The 22,757-nt window shown below is 37.9% G+C and overlaps 1 protein-coding gene across 6 annotated transcripts in view; it reads right to left on the bottom strand.

Annotated features, from left to right (window-relative positions):
• Positions 1-22,757, bottom strand: part of Or10j5 (olfactory receptor family 10 subfamily J member 5) — a 62,325-nt gene that overhangs the window by 5,568 nt on the left and 34,000 nt on the right. For 4 of the 6 annotated variants that reach the window (XR_013104475.1, XR_013104477.1, XR_013104473.1 and 1 more), the window contains exons 2-3: positions 21,416-21,523; positions 18,596-18,695 (exon numbers count right to left, since the gene is read on the bottom strand). Coding sequence is in view for 1 of the 6 variants with exons in the window: in XM_076914514.1 (XP_076770629.1) it covers positions 6,657-7,586 (930 nt within the window). In the remaining 5 variants the exon portion in view is untranslated. Of the gene's footprint in view, positions 1-1,542; positions 8,273-13,366; positions 13,555-18,595; positions 18,696-21,415; positions 21,524-22,757 lie in introns of those variants that run through there. The other 2 variants (XM_076914514.1, XR_013104476.1) reach the window with 2 other exon arrangements.

Genomic DNA, 22,757 nt, shown 5'->3' with positions numbered 1-22,757 from the left:
TTAATATTGTTTTCCTTTTTCTTGCTTGGGATTCTTGGGTTTAAAAGTTTGTTTTCCACTGAGTAAATTTTAATATTTTTTTAATGTGTCTATGGTGCATTCTATTCTTTCTCCTTGAGAGTCCAAGTCAATGGACATTAGATTTATTCTTGTTGCACAAATCACTAAGATCACTCCTTTTTCATTCCCTTTTCTCTGCTCTTTATATTCAATTATTTTTATTTATATTCAAGTTTCTTTACTTTCTCCTATAATGTTAACAACTAGTTAAGTAGATTAGCAAACTTTTCATTTCACATATTTTAATTTTCAAGTCTATATTTCTTGATTGAAATTCATGACTGTTCACTCACTATAGTCATATATTCCCCTTAGTCCTTGAACCTTGAACCTATATATGCTAATGTTTTAATGATCCTGAATGCTAACATACATCATATAAAGGCTTTTCTATACATCTGACTTTCCATTTTCTATGGGTCACAACTTTTTTGTTGTTCTCATAATGAGTGTTTTCAAATTGTATATTAAGTTTGCCTACAAATGATTAAGATTCTAGATTTATTAACCTAATGCACTTGTGTTCTGAGTAGGTTCAATTTGAGGATGTGTACATTCAACACAATACCTGCACTTGGCAAAATCACTTTAACCTTCTTTCACCAATATATGCAGAAACAAAATGTGCTAACAATTGTATAATTCTCCCTTCTAGTTCTAGGGTTTTCTGTGTATAGTACTAATGACCCAACACTAAAATGAGTTGCAAGCAAATGGCTAGCCATTCAAACAGGACACAACTATTAATTATCTATGCATCCTTAGTACCTACCTTACTGACTAACAGTATAAGGATGCTTCTTATATTTATGAGAAAGACAAGTGAAATAATTAAAAGCCTGAATATGTTTGATTGTAAGACATTGTTCATTAAATACCATAACATATATGGGTCATTTATTTAAGCAAGGACTCTAATACAAACTCAGTTCCATTCCACCTAAATATTATCAAACATTCATAATATATACTCAAAAATATATCCATGATCACAATAGACCTTGTTACAAAGCCAAGAAAGGAACATTTTTGAGAGATATTGGTTAAACTGAAACTTTAACATATGAAAAGTAAAGTTTATGTATTAATCAGTTTGTTCTCTGGTTATAATTAATGAATTATGTGCATTTATACATATGAATAAAATGATATAAAGCATGGGATATATGATAGGCAGATTTGTATCTTGGACTTCTGTATTACTCTTGCTCCTACTTTTAGTGTGTTATCTTGGGGAACTTTAAACAACTATCCACAGCAGTAGATTTATCTGACACACAAAAAACAAAACAAGACAAAAATAACAACAACACCCAAAAAACCCCAACTAAACATAGCAGGAATGCTTATACTACCTATGAGGTAGTATAAGTAAGTACCTTACAGGAATGGTGTAAGGATCAAATTAATTCATGAATAAAAATGAACTTTTTGAACTGCAAAGATCTATAGAAATAGGAGAGGTGGCATTTTTGGAACACCTTTATGGCTGAAAACCTGACATTGAAAATATAAAGGAGGAAAGATAATACTTTGGCTCAAGTTATTGTTGTATATGATCAGTTAGCTACCCTGTTTGTGGAATGTGGTGAGACATGCCAGCATGGCAGGGAAGATACAGAAGACCAAAGCTACTCATCTCATGGTGGCCAATGAAAAGGGGGTGAACATGACAAGACATGGTCCCATGGGGATGCCTCAGTGACATAGTTCTTCCTACTAAACCTAACATGGTAGTTTCTAGAATCTTCCCAAATAGCAATACTAGCTGGAAAGCAAGGTTCTAGTGCATGAGCTTTTGAAGGGACACTTCATATCCTAACAGTATTGAATAAAATAACGCAAATAAATCACACCTTCCTATAACTGCCATCACCTCTAAACTCCCCAAACCAGCTTCCTGGTTTACAGAGGCAAACACACAGGCTAACACTCATGTTCTCTCAGATAGCAAAAGCAGCAAAGCTGAGATGTTTTTCATACATTTTAAATATGTCTTTTTCAAAGTAAAGCTCTGATGTTTCTACTGTTTATATGTCTCTAACTTTATCTTTTCTGCTCCCTTCTCTCTTCTCCCAAGAAATCTATATCCATTGATAAAATGTTTTATTCTTCTTCTTATTGTTAGGTGTGCTGAAGCCTTTTTTTCCTCTAATATATATCATGGGTTGCAGTTTGAGAATGGGGAAAACATCAAATAAACTTTTTTTCTGGAGAAGTTACAAAATCAATGCTGTGAAGATAACATCATAGAAATTATAATATTCATGATAATCGTGTAATTTTTTTCTAAAAGATACATTTTTGAAATATCTTAACTCTTGATTTTATATCTCAGGCTAAAGTATACTTGCTTGTAAGTTTGTTAAAGTTATTTTCCTAATTCGGGTTCAAAGATATTAATTCAATGTTAGTCCCAGTTCCTTCAAAATTATGATTTTTTTTCTAGTTTTAAGGGATTCATTGTTGCAAATATGTGAGGAAGTAATAAATATTGTAAACAATTCTACAATGGGGAAAAGCACTTTCAAGTGTGTTTTCATGTTTGCTACCTTTACTCTGCTCATTTTTCTTCTGATTGACTTCAGATGAGAGAAGTCCCAAAGGCACACAGAAAATGATAGGTCATATCTACTAATAAGTATGGAAATTTTTGAACACAATTTTTTAGTAAGTGCGCATACATCCAGCTTTCTGAAGATGAATTAAGGAACTTTTGCTGAGCTAATACTTAACCTATTGGTTGGGCAACAGTGGGGAATGAAGCCTGTTCTCCTGTACTTCAGGTTTTTTTCAGGCTAGTGTGCCACTGTTTAAACTCTTCCCATCTCTTAATCCCTTCCTCATCCACCCCACGGATCAGTTGGCCAGTACCACACAAAATTAGTAAAATACCAGCTTTCTGTAATTCTTTTCTGGCCTCCTAAATAAGTTTGTCTATATTGCTCTCATATATATATATATATATATTTAGAATACTCTTGACCAAAACAACAATGCCTTTAGCAGGTTTTTTGTACTTCTTGTCATTTTGTCTGACTTCCCCCACTGAACTATGAATAACATGAAAAATAGTTCCCGCATTACTCATTACTGCAGCCCAATAGCCTGTTAATTACTTGGCACATAGTGCTTGGAAAATGTACTTAGAGTATATAAATAACATTATAGGCTTTCTGATGAACAAAAAAAGTTGAACAAAAAAATGCTACTAAATGAATAGATGCATTTGTACCTGTACAAAGAGAGAAAAATAAGATAAAGGAATATGAATATGGCAAAATATTGGGGAATGGTGATAAAGAAAAATAACAAATAACAATGAAGATATGATAATAGCCCCACATTAGCAAGCAGTACAGGTATTGTGGATAAATTACAGGAGTCAGAAACAAATGACTCATTGTCCCTGACTCATCCTACTAGGAAGGTCTGTAACTGCTTAGTCCTGCAGTTACATTTGCTGCACTCCAGCTGTCTCCTGCAGAGTGTGGAAAACCATTCAAAGCGTGCAAAACAACTACCCCAGTGGCTTGTTCACTTACTGGTGAGTGCTGGACAAAAGGACAGGAATGGTGCCAAAAATTTAAGGAATGGGTAGAAGAAATGGTATCCCCTCAGCAAAGATTATGTTTACCTCCCGATCCCTGGATAGCTCCATCTTAGAGAGGGAGGAGAAGGAAAGGAAAGAGAGAGAGAGGTAGGGGGAGTGTGTAGGAAAAAAAATGGCTGGGGAACCGAAGGGTTCCTCTCTCCAAGCTGTGTGTAGTCAGCTGGGAACACCCTGGGTTCTTTCAGCTGGAAGTTAGGCCCAGCTGCTCACTAAAGTTCCTCACAGCATGGCCCCAACACATGAGGAAGTCCTTGGGTTTCCAAAACCGGTTTATTGGCATGGCGGATGGTGGATGGATCTGGATGCACACCCCATAAAACCTGAGCAGACCTGAGTTAAATAGGGAGGGGAAAAGGGGGATGGGCTGGGGAAGAATGCTTATTTGGCTCCACCCTCTGGCCTTCAGGTACCTCATTCGAGGGCCTGTTTATCACACCCTCTACCTGTGTATGTGACTGAAGGGTGAAGGTGGAATGGAGATTAGACCTCATGTCAGGCCCAACAGGAGAGAAAGAGGGAGAGAGGGAGAGGGAGAGGGAGAGGGAGAGGGAGAAGGAGACAGAGGAAGAAGGGGTAAGAGAAGAGAAAAGAAAAGGAAGGGAAAGAAAAAAATATAACCATGTGAGCAAAATAGAGGAATCAAAGGATGCATCCTGAGAATAGTGAAAGGAAGTATGGAAGCAAATAGTTTCTAAAAAAAGGGAAAAAAAATGTTTTATATTTGTGCAATGAAGAAATACTCATATCACTCACTACAACAACTTTCAAAAATGTAATGGATCTCCCAACTGGTTAAGACTGTCAATGAATTTCCCCAGCATACTGTATAGCACCTTCTAGTAGTAGGGGAGCTAACAGACAGGAAGCTTCCTAGTCAGTACCTACTTCATTGTTCCATGTCCTGTTACTAATGTGTATGCTGTATTGGCTAATATGGTCTTACCATCAAGTTCTAATAGGCATCAAGCTCTAAAAGCAATGGCAGCAGCTTGTTTTGGTAGCTCTTGGTCCTCATCAGAGAAGTTTCTTTGTGCAGTGAATAATGGTTAACAACAGATACTCTTAACAATTCTAAGTGTAGAGAATTAGTGCCTTCAGATTATTCAACAGGCAAATAGGACATCAACATTACACACCCTTCACAAGGCTCAGGGACTATCACAGAAGAGCAGATGGGAAGATTGTAAGAGCCAGTGATCAGGGAGGAATGGGGCAAAACAATGTCTTCAGTATAGCTGCTCTCATGAACTCACAGCAACTGTGGTTTTCAAAAAACAAAAACATAGCAAGTCAGCATTCTTGCATTAAGTGGGAAGGGGTTCATGAATTCCATCACTGACTGAAGAGCTATGATGGATCGGTTTTTGTAGAAGGGGTCAATTTTCCTAAGGATGTGACTTCTGGTAGGTCAGCTACACTCTGGAGAGTATAGTATATGGCCCCATACCCAGAAGTATATGGACAGCACAAATTAGAATTAATGAGTTATTAAATAAAATTAAAAGAAAAAGAGTTTGGGTTATATGAAGGTGGAGCTATGAGGAGTTTAGAGTAAATAGGATCAAAGTATAATATATGAAATATTCAGAGAATTAATAAAAAAATATATCAGCATTAACACATTCATATTTATACGTAAAAGTTAGTGAATTGTTTTTAAAGGTTCAAAAATGTTCTGATACCTCAAGCATCCCAAATTAATTATGAAACTCAAGTTGCAATGCCTCTTCAGGAGCTATTAATCATGAGCTATGACATCAGCTATTATGCCATTGAACTGGCATGGTTTGACAGAGGTGATACAAATAAAAGACCTTCAGCATCTTGCCTTGGATGTTTTAATATAAGCATCTGAAGAACAGAGAGAGCCACAGGCCACCTAGAAGATGATCTACCCAATTTCTGTGAATCAGAATAGATAATAAGGACTAGAAACAGATTTGGGGATATAGAAATCATGAGTGTCACAATGTTGGTAAAACATAGTTGTTTTCATATATGTGTCTCTTAGATATCTTTTCTGAGTAGAGATAAACTAATTCAAGTGGAAATATCCATGACACAAAATATCCTCAAAATGTCCCTTTTGAAAATGAAAAACAATGGTCTGTGATCCTGCTAATTTAAATATAAATACCTGGAGAAATATGAAGCTTGCACAATTTACTGCAAGAATAAAATTTAACAGCGTTTAACTTGAACTCTGGAATCTGCACTACACACACACACACACACACACACAAGCAACTCCAGTTTCACTTCAGCTGCTATGCAGAACTTAAAAAACAAAGGTTTCCATAGGTTGAAAGGAGTCATGAAAAGTGTGAAAATAAAAATGTAGCTATAGAGAAGCTTCTTCAGTATGCTTTCTTTACTGCTTAGCCTCTGAAGAACAAGGCATTGTTGCTTTGAATGTACCAGAAAAAAGAAATACACATAGAAATTGATAATATTTAACGCGTTAATGTAGCTAAATAATGAAACATGGGATCTTTTTTTGCAAATGTTTTTACTTTTCAATCAATAAGAGTTGAGAAAACCTTGTCTGAAATGAATAGATTTTAACTCATCAGAACAAAAGCCTCTCTTCTGTGCAGGAAAAAGGAAATGAAAGCTGCTGCCCCTGCAGCTCATTGTGGATAGACCCCTTCCCACAATGTTGTACTTGTCTCTTCTCAACCTACAGACTAAATAGAGGACTTAACTGCCTAAGAGTGGGATCCAAAAGATGTTTTCAAAACAAAACCATCCAGAACTTAAAGAAGTATGCTTAATCCAATATAAAGTGATTCTTGGATCTGGGATCCAATCATTAGAGCCCAAATTTTGCTTTCTGCCATCACTGAGACATTAAAAATGAAGTCATTTCTACTCTCTAATATGATTGTTATAGACATTGTATTGACAAGCATGTGGGTCACGTCTTACTGGTGAGTAGATATAACTTGAGCTAAAGGTCTCCTGACAAACAGTTTTAAATCTTTTAACAAGTGTTTCTGCCCAGAGCTCTGCATAGAGCATCTTTGACTTCTTTGTTCCTGAGACTGTAGACAACAGGGTTCAGCAAGGGAGTGATAATGGTGTAGGTCACAGAGAGAAGAAGGTCTTTTTCTACTGAATTTTCTGACTTGGGTTTGAGGTAGGCAATAGAGGCGCAGCCATAATGGATGATGACCACAGTGAGATGAGAGGCACAGGTGGCAAAGGCCTTCTTCTGGCCTTCAGCAGACACAATTTTAAGGATAGAAGAGGTGATGAGGGCATAGGAGATGAATATCAGCCCTATAGGCACAAGAATTACAAATGAACTTACACCGTAATTGATTATCTCATTGACAGTGGTATCAACACAAGAAAGTTTCATTACTGGGTATATGTCACAGAAAAAGTGCTCCACCACTGTGCCACAGAAGGGCAAATGGAACATGGCTGGCACATGAAGAACTGCCATAACCAGACCAGTGCCTAACGACCCACAAACCAACCAGGCACACATTCCCTTGCTCATGATGACGGTATATCTCAGAGGCTTACAAATGGCCACATAACGATCATAACCCATTGCTGTGAGCAGAAAGCAGTTGTTGGTGGCCAAGGTGACAAAAAAGAACATTTGGGTTGCACAACCTGCCAAGGATATGGGAAGGCTGTAAAAAATTAGGCTGGAAAGCATTCTTGGGACAATGATCAGTGTATATATAGTCTCTGAACTTGCCAACATGCTCAGAAAGAAGTACATGGGAGTGTGAAGGTGACGGTCCATGTGTGTGATTGTCACTATAATGATGTTGCCAGCCAGAGTTAAAATGTAGATGGTTAGGAAAATCACAAAGAGGGTTATTTGATGTTTTCCAAAGCTAGAGAATCCCAAGAAGATGAATTCTGTCACTTCAGTGAAGTTCTTTCTCTGCATTCTGCACTACTGGTGTCTAAGAGTGGAAAGAAGAGTCATCAAGAGGAACTTTAATCAGTAATTGAAATTTAAAGTAATGAATAAGGATAAGCTGCCCTGAGAAGGTGAAAAAAATGTCCCTCCTTTGTGAGGGGTCATATCTGGAGTATTTGTCCCTGAAGAAGAAACATTTACACACCTTTTTGGAATTTAAGTGTATAAACATTAGCAAACTGTTTGCAAGAAGACTTCGAGTGCTTGCTCACCTCACACAATATAGTGATGTTAGGGAGTGGAATGAGCTAGCAAGAAGAACAGTCATATTCTGTTGCCCACTTAAACACGCTTAACAAGAATTAACACCAGTAAAGGACATGTAAAGAAAGTCATAAAGACAGATGTTTATAGATGAAATGACTCAGTAGTATGAGGTATTTGGAAAAGATGGACTTTAAAAAAAAATGGTTGCTAGATTTGATGACAAAGTCACTGGAAACCTTTATACACAGTGCTACAGTTGAATTCTAAAAGTGAAGACTTGAGTTCAGAAAAAAAAAAAAATGAGCCAGAAATTTCACACTCTCAAAGAGCAACTCCAAAGTGGCTTCTACCACATTCAGTCCATTTCAATTGACCTCCAAAAGCTCAACCAAAAAAATATTTATTTGCTGATTGCAGTAGTCTTCTGGGTGAATTCAAGAAAAGACCTGTGAGTGAGAAAACAATTAGTTTTCACTGTGACATACCATTACCTGAGGACCCACCTATATTACTCCTGGTCATATGCTCCAACATATAACAAGGACATATGCTCTACTATGTTCATAGCAGCCTTTTTTTATAATAACCAGAAGCTGGAAAGAACCCAAGTGTCCTTCAACAGAGGAACAGATACAGAAAATGTGGTACACTTACACATTGGAGTATTACTCAGCTATTAAAACAATGAAATCATGAAATTCTTAGGCAAATAGATGAAGCTAAAAAATATCATCCAGAGTAGGGTAACCCAATCACAAAAGAACATACATGGTATACACTCACTGAAAAGTGGATATTAGCCAAAAAGCTTGCAATACCCAAGCTAACAACTCACAGACTTCATGAAGCTCATGAAGAAGAAAGACCAAAGTGTGGATGTTTCTGTCCTTCTTAGAAGGAGTAACAAAATACTCATGGGAGCAAATATGGAGACAAAGTGTGAGACAGAAACTGAAGGAGGGGCTATCCAGAGACTGTTCCACCTGAGTATCCATCCCATGTCTAGTCACCAAAGGCAGACACTGATGTGGATGCCAGGAAGTGCATGCTGACAGGAGCCTGATATAGCTGTCTCCTTAGAGGTCCGCCAGAGCCTGACATACAGAGGCAGATGCTCACATCTAACCATTGAACTGATCATGGAGTTCCCAATGGAGAAGTTAGAGAGAAAACTGAAGGAGCTGAAGGGGTTCGCAGCCCCATGGGGATAGCAACAATACCAACCATCCAGAGCTCCCAGGGTCTAAACCACCAGCCTAGAAGCACATAGGGAGGGACCCATGGCTCTATCTGTATATGTAGGGGAGGATGGCCTTATCAGGCATAGGTGGGAGAGGAGGAGGTCCTTGGTCCTATGAAGGGGGGATGCCCCAGTGTGGGGGAATTTGAGGGCATGGAGGTGGGATTGAGTGGGTGGGGAAATATCCTCATAGAAGCAGGAGGAGATGGGGGATGGCATAGATGGTTTCTGTGGGGGGGGGAATGGGGAAAGGGAATAACATCTGAAATGTAAATAAAACATCCAATAAAAAAGAAGAGTTTTTAAGACAATGTAAGGTATAGAAAAAAAATATATAAGTTCCATGGTTAAGAGGGAAAGAGTGGGCAAAGTATCTGAAGCCTGATTGATAACTATTTTGAAAATCACCAGTCAATTTGATATAACTGTGAGAGTCACAGAAAACTAGCCTCTTCATTAAAAGAGAGAGTATGCAGCCTAGAGATTTGGTTGTCTATCATCCATGAGGACTTAGGTTCAGCCAAAAATTCATGACGCTGGCGTGATGGCACATATGCAGGTAGAGGCAGAAGGACTGGAAGTTTAAGGTCATCCTCAGCTATCTTGTAATCTCATGACCAGCATCCTGGAATGAGAGAAACAGAAACAGACAGACAGACAGACAGACAGACAGACAGACAGACAGACAGAGGAGAGAGAGAGAGAGAGAGAGAGAGAGAGAGAGAGAGAGAGAGAGAGAGAGAGAGACAATAGCATATACAGTGACTATTTATTCCTGTTTCATTTCCAGAATTACTGACTAGACTTCCTTTCTCATGCTTTCTAATTTGTGGCCTGCTGGCATCACAGGTCCATGCTTAAGAAACCATTCACTCAGGTTTTGCTGAAGAAGTATCCATTACTAAAGCTGTCAGACTTTGTTTTTCTTTTTTTCTTTGTTCCTTGGTTTGACATGTCTGACCCTACCTCCTGAAAACATTCTCTAGCCTTGGTTTCCATGACACCACACTGTGTTTCTGTCATCCCTATTCTAATTTAGTTACTGTCCATGAATCTCTTCATTCTGACAGTACCATGACTACATACTTGCTCTCTGGATCCTCCTTTGCCCCTGCCTTTTCTAGCCATTCTTTAAATTTCAATTATCTCTGTTGTTTCTGTGCTGATTGCTTTCACATAACTATTTTTCAACAATATTTCTCAAATATCCAACTTACTCATTTCTTGACTTTTGTGGGTCTTGAAATCATAATGAACTTTATATAATTTTTAAAACAAATTCTATGTCCTCTGATCTCACTTTTGTATCTTCTTCAATGACTTCATAACATCAATCTAGTCAATGCACGCTGGCATCCTGGAGCTCCACTATATGTAAAATTCAGTAGACTTTCCTTAAAGTCCTTAAGGTATACACTATTTTGTCCCAGTTTCTAAATCCATAGTTACCTGCCTAATGTTAAGGTACTCAACCACCTGTCATGACTCAGGTCTATAGTCTTAGCACTTGGTAACAGAGGCCAAAGGATTACAAGTTCAAAACCAACCTTCGCTACTCTGAAAGATCCTGTCTCAAAATGACAAAAAGCAATGATTAATCCTCTAGCTAATAAACAAAACATATTCTCATCCTGAAAATCATAATTCTATGGAACAACAATTTGGGGGGGAAGAGCCATAAACTTTAGGACTAACTCTACTTCGGTTACTATATTGATCAACATGGTGGGAGACAGACACAAGCACAGTCAAGTAGGACTCCATAAATCACCAGTGCTGTGGTTCTCTGTAGCTACTGTTTCATTGCTCTCTATTTGTTTTTAGAGTTACAAAGGCAGACTTTTACTCTCAGGCTCTGTAATTCCTAGCAAGCTGGGTTTACTAAGTTTATCCTCATAAATCCATTAATTCAAATGCCTCTGAAGAAGTTTCCATCCTTAAAGTTGTCAGACTTGGGTCTTATTCTCATTCTTTTCTGCTACATTGAATGCTTCTGCCCACTGCCCCATGAACACATAAAACAATGTAATGTGGAATTCAAATGTATATCCTTTACATGGTCAATTATTTTTTTCTAAAGAGCTAAGGTGTCTCAATGAGACATTTTCAACAGTTGTTCCTGGAATAAGCAAATACTCATGAGGGGAAAAACAAACCTCAGATTTTACCTGATGACTTTTCAGAAATTATTTTAAATGAATCACAGGTATATATAAAAGACAAAGCCATAACAAATTCTAGACAAAAATAATATATAAAAATTCATGACCCTCAAATGAGGAAACAATTCTTAGGGAAGTAACAAAAAGCCTAAATTAAAACAGAACAAATTACAGCTTAAGCTTCATCGTTGTTAGAATAACAAAAATAAATAAATAAATAAATCATGCCCTAGGAGAAAGCATTCACAAAACTCTGAAATTATATCCAGAATATATAAAGAACTTTCAAGTCAATAATATGACTCATTTTAAACTGGATAATATGTAAACACACACAAAATACATAAAATACCTAATAATCATGTGAGATTCTGAGCAACATTAACCATTGGAGAGATGCAAAAAAAAAAAAAAAAACCCACAGTGAAATCCACACCTACTCAAATGGCTAAAATTAAAAAGCCTAACAACATCCAACACTGTAACCAAGAGAAAAAAAATTGAGAGTCTTAAATATTGATGGTTGGAATATGAAGTATTACGATCTATTTAGAGAACAATGTGACAATTTTTTATTACACTAAATCTATACCAACATCCATTACTGTAATTTTTTCTGAGCATTTACACAAGACAAACATATAAACAAAATGCGTCCACAAAGAGATTTTCATATTTAGATGTTTTAAGAGTCATTTTCTCAAAAGTCCAAAGTTACAAACAATGCAAATGTCTAAATTATGAGATAGCTATATGAAGAAATATTCTCAACAATATAATTCAAAGTAAAAATAGCCTACAGTGAGAACTGGTTCAGCAGTTAGAGTACTTGCTTCCCTCACAGAGAATCTGGGTTCAATCCCCAGGTCTTAGAGATCTGAAGACTTATCAAAATTCACAAAATGTATAGTAAAAACTGATGAACTATATATTGCTCTATGTATTAGACTTTTTGCGTTCCATTGTATGACATCATATTGTGTCATACAACACTGTATAATGCCATACTGTTTGTTTTTAGGATCTTGTGCATGCTAAATACTCTACCACTGAACTAAATCTCCATCCTCTTATATCATGTTATGTTGTTATATTTTACCAACTTCACCGGAGTTAATATTTAAAAATATTCTCATTTGACTTTTAGTAAGATTAATTCTTGGGGTGAGTATTGGAGAGAGACACTGTATCATAAGAAACATTGAAATTAGGAAGCACTTAGAAAATCTGGATGTGGATCTGGAGACTGTGGGTGTCGAAATATGAGACCTGGGACAAAGCACTTGTATTTTTGTGTGTGTGTGTGTGTATGTGTGTGTGTGTGTGTGTGTGTGTGTGTGTGTGTGTGTGGTGTGTGTGTGTGTGTGTGTGTGTGTGTGTGTGGTGTGTGTGTGTACAGTGGCTTCAACTGTAGAGTTGGAGTTGGAGATTTAAGCAGAATGTCTGAGTTCTAATATACTAGTCACACACTGCTTTGCAATCTGAGGAAGACATACATCTCTAGTGGACTGATAAGGATTATCACAATATACACTAACTTTCTGAGAAAGTCAATTTGCCTTTACACCAACCTCTGCTCTAGAAATGATAACCTCCCCAAAGCATAGGAGCATTCCAATATCCATTATCCAATCTGTGCCTATGTACATACTTTAAATCTTACCTGGAATGCCCTTTATTCCTTGCAGCCCATTCAGGTCCTTTGTACATGGAAGAACACCCTAATCCTTTCCAATACACATCTATATTCCAGGGGAAGTTATAATTCATTCTTGCCTTTAAGACTGTAGAATTTCAATCTTATCAAACTCAAATACATCTGCTTTTAATTTTTAAAACAGTTTCTTATAAGCATTTTATGACTCAGCTCATTGCCTACCACATTCATGAAGTCCTGTCATAATAACCCAATTCCTCATTCCCGTTTCTTTCATAAGGATTGCACCCACTGGTGTGCTAGAGCCTGATTGTATCACCTTAGCACAGCAGAAGGCTGCACACACCATTTCCCAGCTCCATACTCAGACATTTCATGTTTGCTATATTTAAATCTATGGAGAAATATTTTTTATCTCAGGAACTAACAAATATTAAAAATCAAGACGATCATTTCCTGAGAGTTGGTTGTTAATGTTTACCTTATGTCACTTATGGTAGTTTAATTCCCACTGCTTTGTGCAGTGTCTCCTTGGTGGTAGCCACATTTCAAGTCCAGAGTGTAAACGCTCCAAATGCGTGCTAAGATTTCTGCATTCAACTCAAAAGTAGCACTCAATAAGTGCTCACTGGCTGAAGAATCTAGAATTCTCAGTGCAGTGTAATTTAGCTGTTTGACAAAGGAACAAAGGTGTTATAAAAGTAGTGGGACCTAGGAAAGGGAGAGGCCTACTGTAGCATCCTCCTTGAGTGAAGAGTGGTTTCTTTCTCTGTCCTTCTTCACATCTTCCTGCAGGGAATCAAATGACACTGAGAATCTAGAGGAGTGGTACAAGAAAGAGAATAACTAATTCAGAGAGTTTTCACTTAGTGGACAAGGATTATGGTGAATGACAGAGACAAGGGTGTCAGTGGTGATCACAGGTGGTCAGATTTTTATTAGCTGGATTTTCCAACCCTTGCTTCTGCTTTGTGGTCAGCAGATCTACTGTCCACATTGAGAGCTTAGTGTTAGGCAAAGTGTTGGGGGCCGACTTTTAGCAGAAAGCGGCTATCAGCTTTGCAGCCATCTTGAGCCATATACCCTGACATGAGATTTAAATTACAATAACCTACAACAGCTGAGAACACTCTGATAATCTTGGTTTAGATACCTTGAGATTAAAGGTGTGTGAGATTATAGAGATCAGAGTTAGAGACAAGACCTAAGGGCATGATTAAAGGTGTAACTTAGAGGCGTGGCTTAGAAGTAAGACATATAAAATGCAGAGGCAGACAGTAGGATTCAGACATTTGGGAGACACAGCAGAGAGAAGACATTAGGGAGACATCAGACTAGAGAGAGAGATTCATACATATCAGACATTAGGTAGAATCTGCCCTCACCCTCGCGCTTGCTGAACCCCGACCCGCAGACCGGAGAAGCAGCTTGGGCCAGGATACAGTGGCCGCCCAAACGTGGGTCGGCCCGGGCCTCAACATTTTGCCTGGGCTGCAACATTTATTTTGGCCGCCCCAATTTGGGGCTAGTGCGGTCCCCAACACAAAGTATTAGTAAAACATCTATGTACCAACATTACCTATCACTACTGAGCCCTCTCTTTTTTCTTGTTGCATAGATGTCAAACTCACCAGACTTTCAATCAGTTGCTTAAGTCAATCCCCAAATATAACACCCAAGTAACTGTGAAACTGAGAAACGTGTTTAGTCTTGCCAACTTTCAGTTGCATATGTCAGTTACATAGCAGTAGGACTGATATCAAAGAAACATTGTGAGGATTAAATTAGCTAATCCATTTAAAGTATTTAGGACACAGTACATGTTCAATAATTGATGTCTTAATTTATGGAAATTTGTATCAAAGAGAACACATTCAGGAATTTTTGAAAAATGATGAAAACCACAAAAAAGTATGAAATAAGGACAGTTAAGAGGGGAAAGGGATTAGGAGGGTTTGAATGGTCTAATCTATCAATAAAGTAACACTGATGAAGCTAATAAAGTCAAAAGTTGGTCTAGCCAATATTTTGGTTATGAAGGCTATATGTCAAATAAAAGAAGAAACAAACATTTGTGAATGGAAATAATTTATTATTAAATATATTGGTATGTATAAGAAATAATACATATTTCCTAAATCTTAGTTAACCTATGATATGATGATTTTTTAATGGACCACTTGGATCTACTCCCTGATATGTATATATAACATGATATGTAAATGACTACTGCAGAAAAGGAAAATTCTTCAACCACTCCACCAGAGACTTGAAAGCACAGTTGTAAGATACCAGGGAGGCATAAAGGAACCTCTTTTCAAATCTGTGATTATTACACATGTCTGAGTGATCTAAGGATGGAAAATGCTCAATAGGACATGAATGTAGGAAAGAATCTGAGAAACTGCTGTTAAGGCTTGAGCTCAGCAAGCATTTCCATGATATTTAATTTCAGGTCTTGGCCAAGGACGAGCACAGGACCAACTGGGACTAGAAGCAGACTAAGAAGAACACATGACATTCCCAACACATCTCACATTTGTTCTGGCCACATCTGCAAAGACAACAACAAAGACAATGAAATAGAAAAAGAGTCCTTGTTCCTCCTCAAAGTCGTACCTCATTAACTGCTCACCTCTCTCCAGATCCAGAAAGGACTGCAGTTAGAGAAACTGTAGTGTATGGCATGACATACTCAGTTCTTACCCAGGCTCTCAAAGTGGTACTAATAGAAGAAGAAGCTTCTATGAGTTCAGAGATCAAGAGGAAATCTCCAAAGGAAGCAGTGCTGTCTCCTGCCCACCTGGGTCTCCTTTCTTCACAGTTCCCTTGGTATCCCAGGCAAACCAGAAGAGTCATGTCACAAATAGATACCAGGGGATTTTATTAAAAACAGGGATTTTTATTTGTCTCAGGTGTTGATGTTTTGGGATCCCCAGAGCCTGCCTCCCAAGTGTTTTTTCTTCCCTTCAGAAGTATTCTGAAGATGTCAAGCATCTGTTTTCATCCAACACAATCAAATGTCCTTAACTCTCCACAGTATCTCAACGAAGGTAAAAAAAAAAATGGAATTTCTGAATTGTATCATATTTTTTAATTAATCTTTTGACTGAATACACAGGTTCATTATGACATTTTTTATACATATAGCATTAGTTATTCTTTTTCATTTGAAATCTTTTATATAAATTGACTATATATCCAACTCACCCAACTCCTCTCATATTCCCCATCTTCCTATCCAAATGAGTTCATTTCTCTCCAGCTATAGATGGACTTCTAGGCTGGTTTTATGTCTTAGCTAGTGTGGCCACTGCAGCAGTAGGTGTGCACGCATTTCTATAGTATCCTGACATATTCTTTCAGAAATATACCTCGGAATGATGTAACTGAGTCAGATAATTCTGTTTTTGTTGTTTGAGGAAACTCCTCAGTTACTTCATGACTCCATAAACTGTACCAATTTACTTTGCTGCCAGCGGTGTATAAAGACCTCCAGTCTCCACATCCTTGCTAGAATTTATCCAGTATTTGTTTGTATCTTTAAACAAAATCTCAACCATACTGAAATATTGCAGAAAACCCCTGCACAACCTTTTCCCAGATTCTCAAATTGCTTGCATTTTGTTTCATTTGCCTCATTAGATGATATCTAATTATATTGAAGTAGAAGACATTGTTTCCTTGTGTTTAAATAACTCAGTGTCTGCTTCCTAAGGGAAAAGAAATTATCTTATATAACATAATCAAAATTTGAATATCTTTAAGCTACTGTCTCATCTTAAACACTTACTGTCAAAAACAAAATAAGACAGCTTAGCATTCCTTGTTTTAGCAGATGTTTGTTGGTAGGTCAGTAGAAGTACTCACCATTCAGACCTTTTGTTCTAAAAGAAAAACATGTTTATTTAGTACACTTAATAAGTGAAGCAGCACCACAGCAATAAGAACCAAATGGGACATGAGGCCATGAGCAGCAAGGGTCTCCATGGTGGAGAAATCCTCATTCATTGCAATGAGCCACTTTGTGTGTGTCCCATTGCTGAATGGATATGTCATTAGCAAGAAAAAGAGGGCAGATCTGTGACATCAGGTAGTATCTAATTGTATTGACCTTATCATTCTGATGTCCTGCTAATTTGCCCGAATAAATGGTGTGGGTGTTTTTGTTTAGTTTAGTTTAGGTTTTTTTTCAGGTGTGGGGGTGGGGGAGTTGTGCTTTTTGGGACAGGCTTGTATGGAGAACCTGTTTTCTTCCTGGTCTCTGATTAATTAACTTTTCACACATGTGGAAATGCTTCCCTTTCTGTTCTGTAAGAAATGTCGTTTCTTCTATGTTTGCAGTGACTTTGTTACTGTGCTGTGCCTCTCAGGGAAGAAAGGGCACTAGAGTCAAAAGAACCATTTTTTCCCTTACTCCTCATTATCCCCCCTCCCCACCCCCTCACCCCCCCACCTACCTGATCAAGAGCACTGTTCTAAAGCAGCCAGCCTCCTGGGATTAACTGATTACCCAATATAAACATCTATTGCTTTGGAAACTCTGCAATGTTTGTCTCTAATTTTCTCCATGACCCAAATAATCACTCTTACTTTTCCTTGATCATAGCTCATCTATCATGTTTATCTTCTGTAGTAAAATTCTGCTTTATCTGTCTTCTCTTTTCCTGTTTGCTCAAACTTACAGTAAAGCTCAAAGTACAGTGGCTTTTTCTAACCACTCACGAGTGGTTAGCAAATATAGGGCTTGTTGCTCTGAAATTTTTTTTTTCCATGAACACAAAGTACTTACCCAGACCTTACCAATGAACTTACCAATCCTTACTATCAAGTAAACCTCAGATCCTAATCACAAAGGCATCAAATTCAGAATTTTTCAGAATCAAACTTTTTATTTACTATTATTTAGACCTGTCAGAATTTCTCAGTCTGGAAAAGGCTTCCTACCCCCTCCTCCTTTTTTAAAAAAAATTATTTGTTTGTTGTTTTTCACTATCTCAAAAAAATCCCAGAGATTTCAATTCAGTGATTGTCTTAAATGCCCTTAAATTTTAGATTTTTCTACAGTTTTCCCATGGTTATGTTTGTCTGTTTGAATATTGAAAATGCAGATTTTTTTATTGTTCATTGCATGCTAACAAGAAACAAGATTCTGAATTATTCTTTGTCTTTTTGTTTGTTTGTCACTTTCCATACTATAAATGGAATTCAGACCCCTGTGCATGTTAGGTCAGTGCGCTACGGTTGAACTATACTCTTAACCTTGCCTTTATGTCTTTCTTTTTTATAAAATTGAAATTTTAATACAATATATTTTGATTATGATTTCCCATTTCCTCTACCCCAACTCCTCTCATGTCCTCCCCACCTACATACCAATGCAAACCTACTCTCTTTCTTTCTCACATGTTTATTAGGACACAAACAGGCATGGGGGAAGGAGGAGGAAGAAGAGGAGGAGGACAAGAAGATGGAAGGAGAAGGGGAGGGAAATAGAGGAGAAGGGAAGGAATGGGAGGGGAGGGAGAAGAAGAAAAGAAGGAGGAGGAGGAGGAGGAGGAGGAGGAGGAGGAGGAGGAGGAGGAGGAGCAGGAGCAGGAGCAGGAGCAGGAGCAGGAGCAGGAGCAGGAGCAGGAGCAGGAGCAGGAGCAGGAGCAGGAGCAGGAGCAGGAGGAGAAGGAGGAGAAGAAAGAGAAGAGGAAAAGCATACTTGCTTTTCTGAGACAGGCTTAACTTATGAGTCAGTCTGTCTTCCAACTTCCCATGTTCTTGCTTCAGCCTTTTGTGTGTTGGAATGGCATGTTCCCAACCTGCTGGCATATGAATAATATTACTTCCAATGCTGTTCAACCACTTTATTAAAAGAGAATGAACCAAGTCTTTCTATTTTCTCACCACTCATTTTCATTTTATGTTAATAACTGTGTTGTTCCACATCACACTTTTAATTACTAATATGTCATATTATTAAAGATTTGTGATACACCACAAATTTATTTAAATCATGCACATTTTATTTTAAACTTTTTTTAAAAAAAAATATTTGGATATCAAGGAACTTTCTGCTGAGTGTCTATGGCACCCTAAAAGTAGGCATACTTATGCCTAGGTGAAAAGGAAGAATCTACTTACTGGCAAATGGCATGATCCCGACCTATCTAATATGGGGAAGAGGGCATGTTTGTGTTTATTCTCCATGATGAGGTAGGAGCATGGTGGCTGCCAGAATAATTGGTTAGACATGCTGTTGCTGAGACAAAGAATGATGCTGACGTGTGAGCTTGATGACTACTCTGACAGCGGTGACTGGGAAGCTGTATTGGACATATGTTCCTGACCCACCTTTGCTTGCCTATATCCAAGATAGGACAAGCTGCCTTGCCTCAAATTTTTAGAGCTTGTGGAACAAAGAATAGAAAAGAGAAATTATAATGACTTTTATATTTTTCTTAAAGGTGACAAGTAATTTGTATTCAATCGTGTATTGGTCTGGAAATCAATCCAATATTCGAAATAACAGTCTTCATTTGGAAGGCTGGATCTGGACATTTTCAGAGACATATTTGGAAGTTAGCTGCAGTTCTTCATGATGTTATGATAGCAAGAGATAAAGTTGGGACAAGATCTGAATTTCAAACAAGGGTTAGTGCATGTTTTAAGGCTCTTTTAATTGTTAAGTTAAAATTACTTTTCTGTCTTCTACAGTATTTATTGTAAGTTGCATTGACTGTATACTTTCTAATTGTGTTAGTGTGTTGAAACCTGGCATGTCTGTTATGGGGGTCTATCAACCAGCTTTTGTCTTACTACCCTGAGTATTAGAAAAACTTGATTCTTTGAAAAAAGCTTGAAAGTGCTGGAAGAAGTGAGTTAGGCTTTAAGCAGAAGCAAGAGTGTAGTGGGCTTGATTATTGCTGATATAACATCTTTAATTACATTAATTAATACCACTACTGCTTCTGTAATAGCTTTGACACAAGAAGTTATGACAGCCACTTTTGTTAATCATTTAGCAAAAAAAAGTTACTAATGTGTTGAGTATACAAGAGAATTTATATAGGTGTGTAGAACAATGAATTGATGTTCTATATCCTATTCAAATTATCTGAAGGAGGTTCAGTGTTCAAGAGTTAGGAGCCATCTCAAATGTCATGACAAATACCATTGGAGTAGTGTTACTTTTAAAATTTACAATGATAGTCATAATTAGAAAACAGTTTAAAGACACTTGTAGGGCATTTGGCATAATTCTAACACCTCTCTGGATGTTTCAACTTTGCATAGTGAGATTATGAATTTAAAGAATGATGCTCTGCTGAGCTTTGATGCTGCAGATAATGTTGATAAAATTATCCAGGGCTTGAGGTCAGTATTTCCATTTTGGTCAAACCTCAAGAATGGCATATATAGCTTGATCATGGTAGTCCTTTTGTCCTGGAAATACTTTCATTCCTGCCCATCATGTTAACGCTTGTCTTTAACAACATCAACATGTTGGCAGCCAAAGTACATGACTTGAAACTAAAAATGGACCCCAGACAGAGTTATTAATTTAACAGGCTGGCAAGCCAAGGATGGGTAAGATTCTGCACAGAGACTTACCAAGCTAATACAGAAGTGCAATGATTTTTGATAATATTCCAAGACAGGTAAGGAAGGCATTCTTGTTAGAACCACGTAAGACAGACTATGTCTGGTTTATGCAATTAAGAGGGGAGAGATGTGGAGAGCTTTTGGGGCTGCCTCACAGGAATCTGACATTGGCCAAGGACAAGGAAATGGGCTGCTTAGAAGGAATCGGACATTGGCTAAGAACAAGGAAATGGACTACAGGCAGGAGTCTGACATTAGGCTAAATCCTAGGCTAGAACAAAGAAGTAATCACAGGCAGGAATCTAAATCTTGAGCTACAACAACGAAGTAAGCTTCAGGCATGAAAATGACTTTGGGCTAGGACAGGGAAGTATGCTCAGATATTTTGCTCATCCTGATGAGCCCTTAGAAATAGTGATCACAGGAGTGATCACAGGACTCTGGTTATTGTCCTGCTTGTTCTTTGACTATCTAGGTTTATTGTCTTGCTCATTCCTTGACTATTTGCATCTATTATATTGCTAGTTCCTCAGCCTAGAACTGACCTTAATACTTGCATGTAATTTAAATGGCAGAAAAAAGGAGGAGGAGGGATCTGATGGGGGTTAGTGGGGGGGATGGGGAAAGAGGATAACATGTGAAATATAAATAAATTAAATAACAAATAAAAAAAGATTTGTGATTTGTTAGTTCATTCAATGGTTTATAATTAATTTCACTATCTACACTGACATGCAAAAATTTGAAATTTATTCCCAGTGATTCCCTTTAAGTTATCTTTCATTCAGTTTTGACAGGCCTTCTTTATCCAAATCAGAAAAGAAATAAAAACAGAATTTATGACCTCACAGCAGCTGGGCTGCCTACATAGGACCTGCACATGACAAGTCCAGTCAACATCTTATCATGTGGTTGGAAGGAGTTCATGAGTCCATACCTCTAACTAAAGAGATAGTGACAGTTGATGGTTTCTGGTAGAAGAGCCAGTTTTCTTTTACAGTGTGACTTCTGGAATGTAGGCCATACTCTACTGGATAGTCCATACCTGGAAATGCATGAACATCACAAAATGGAGCTGATAGAATACTAAACAAAACAAAGCAAAGCAAAACAAAAGGAGAAGATACAAAGTTGGGGGTTAAAGGGATGGGAAAGTTAAGGAGTTAAGTGAGGGTGTTTGGTGTAAATATGCCCTATACAAGAAGTATACACACAGCACAAATCGAATCCAAAGGGCTAAATTTTAAAGTTTTTTTTTTTATATTTTCTTTATTTACATGTCAAATGTTATCCCCTTTCTTGCCCCCCCCCAAAACCCCCTATCCCATCCCTCCTCATCTGCTTCTATGAGGTTGTTTCCCACCGACTCCTGACTCCTCACCCTCACATTCCCCTACACTGGGGCATTGAGCCTTCACAGGACCAAGGGCCTCTCTTCCCATTGATGCTGGACAAGGCCATCCTCTGCTACATATGCAGCTGGAGCCATGGATCACTCCATGTTAACTCTTTTGTTGGTGGTTTATTCCCTGGGAGATCTGAGGGACCTGGATGGTCGATTTATTGTTCTTCCTATAAGATTGCAAACTCCTTAAGATGCTTCAGTCCTTTCTCTAACTCCTCCACTGGGAACACCATTGGGGACGCCATGCTCAGTCCAATGGTTGGACGCAAGCATCTGCCTCTGTATATCAAGCTCTGGCAAAGCCTCTCAGGAGATAGCTATATCAGGCTTCTGTCAGCATGTACTTCTTGGCATCCAGAATAGTGTCTGGGTTTCATGACTGTATATGGGATAGATCCCCAGGTGGGGCAGTCTTTGGATCGTCTTTCTTTGAGTCTTGGCTCCACAGGTTGTGTCTGTATTTGCCCCCATAAGAATTTTGTTCCTCTTTCTAAAAAAGACCAAAGCACCCATACTTTGGTCTTCCTTCTTCATGAGCTTCATGTGGTCTGTGAGTTGTATCTTGGGTATTGTGAGCTTTGGGGCTAATATCCACTTATCAGTGAGTGCATATCATGTGTGTTCTTTTGTGACTGGGTTACCTCACTCAGGATATTTTATAATTTCATTCATTTGCCTAAGAATTTCATGAATTCATTGTTTTTAATAGCTGATTGGTACTCTATTGTGTAAATGTACCACATTTTCTGTATCCATTCCTCCATGGAACGATATCTAGGTTCTTTCCAGCTTCTGGCTATTATAAATATGGCTGCTATGAACATAGTGGAGCATATGTCCTTGTTATATGTTGGAGCATCTTTTGGGTATATAC

Source organism: Arvicanthis niloticus, chromosome 16, assembly GCF_011762505.2.
Source record: "Arvicanthis niloticus isolate mArvNil1 chromosome 16, mArvNil1.pat.X, whole genome shotgun sequence".
NCBI lineage: Eukaryota > Metazoa > Chordata > Mammalia > Rodentia > Muridae > Arvicanthis > Arvicanthis niloticus.
Note: the sequence above shows the minus strand (reverse complement) of the source record. Positions and strands in the feature narration are given on the sequence as shown.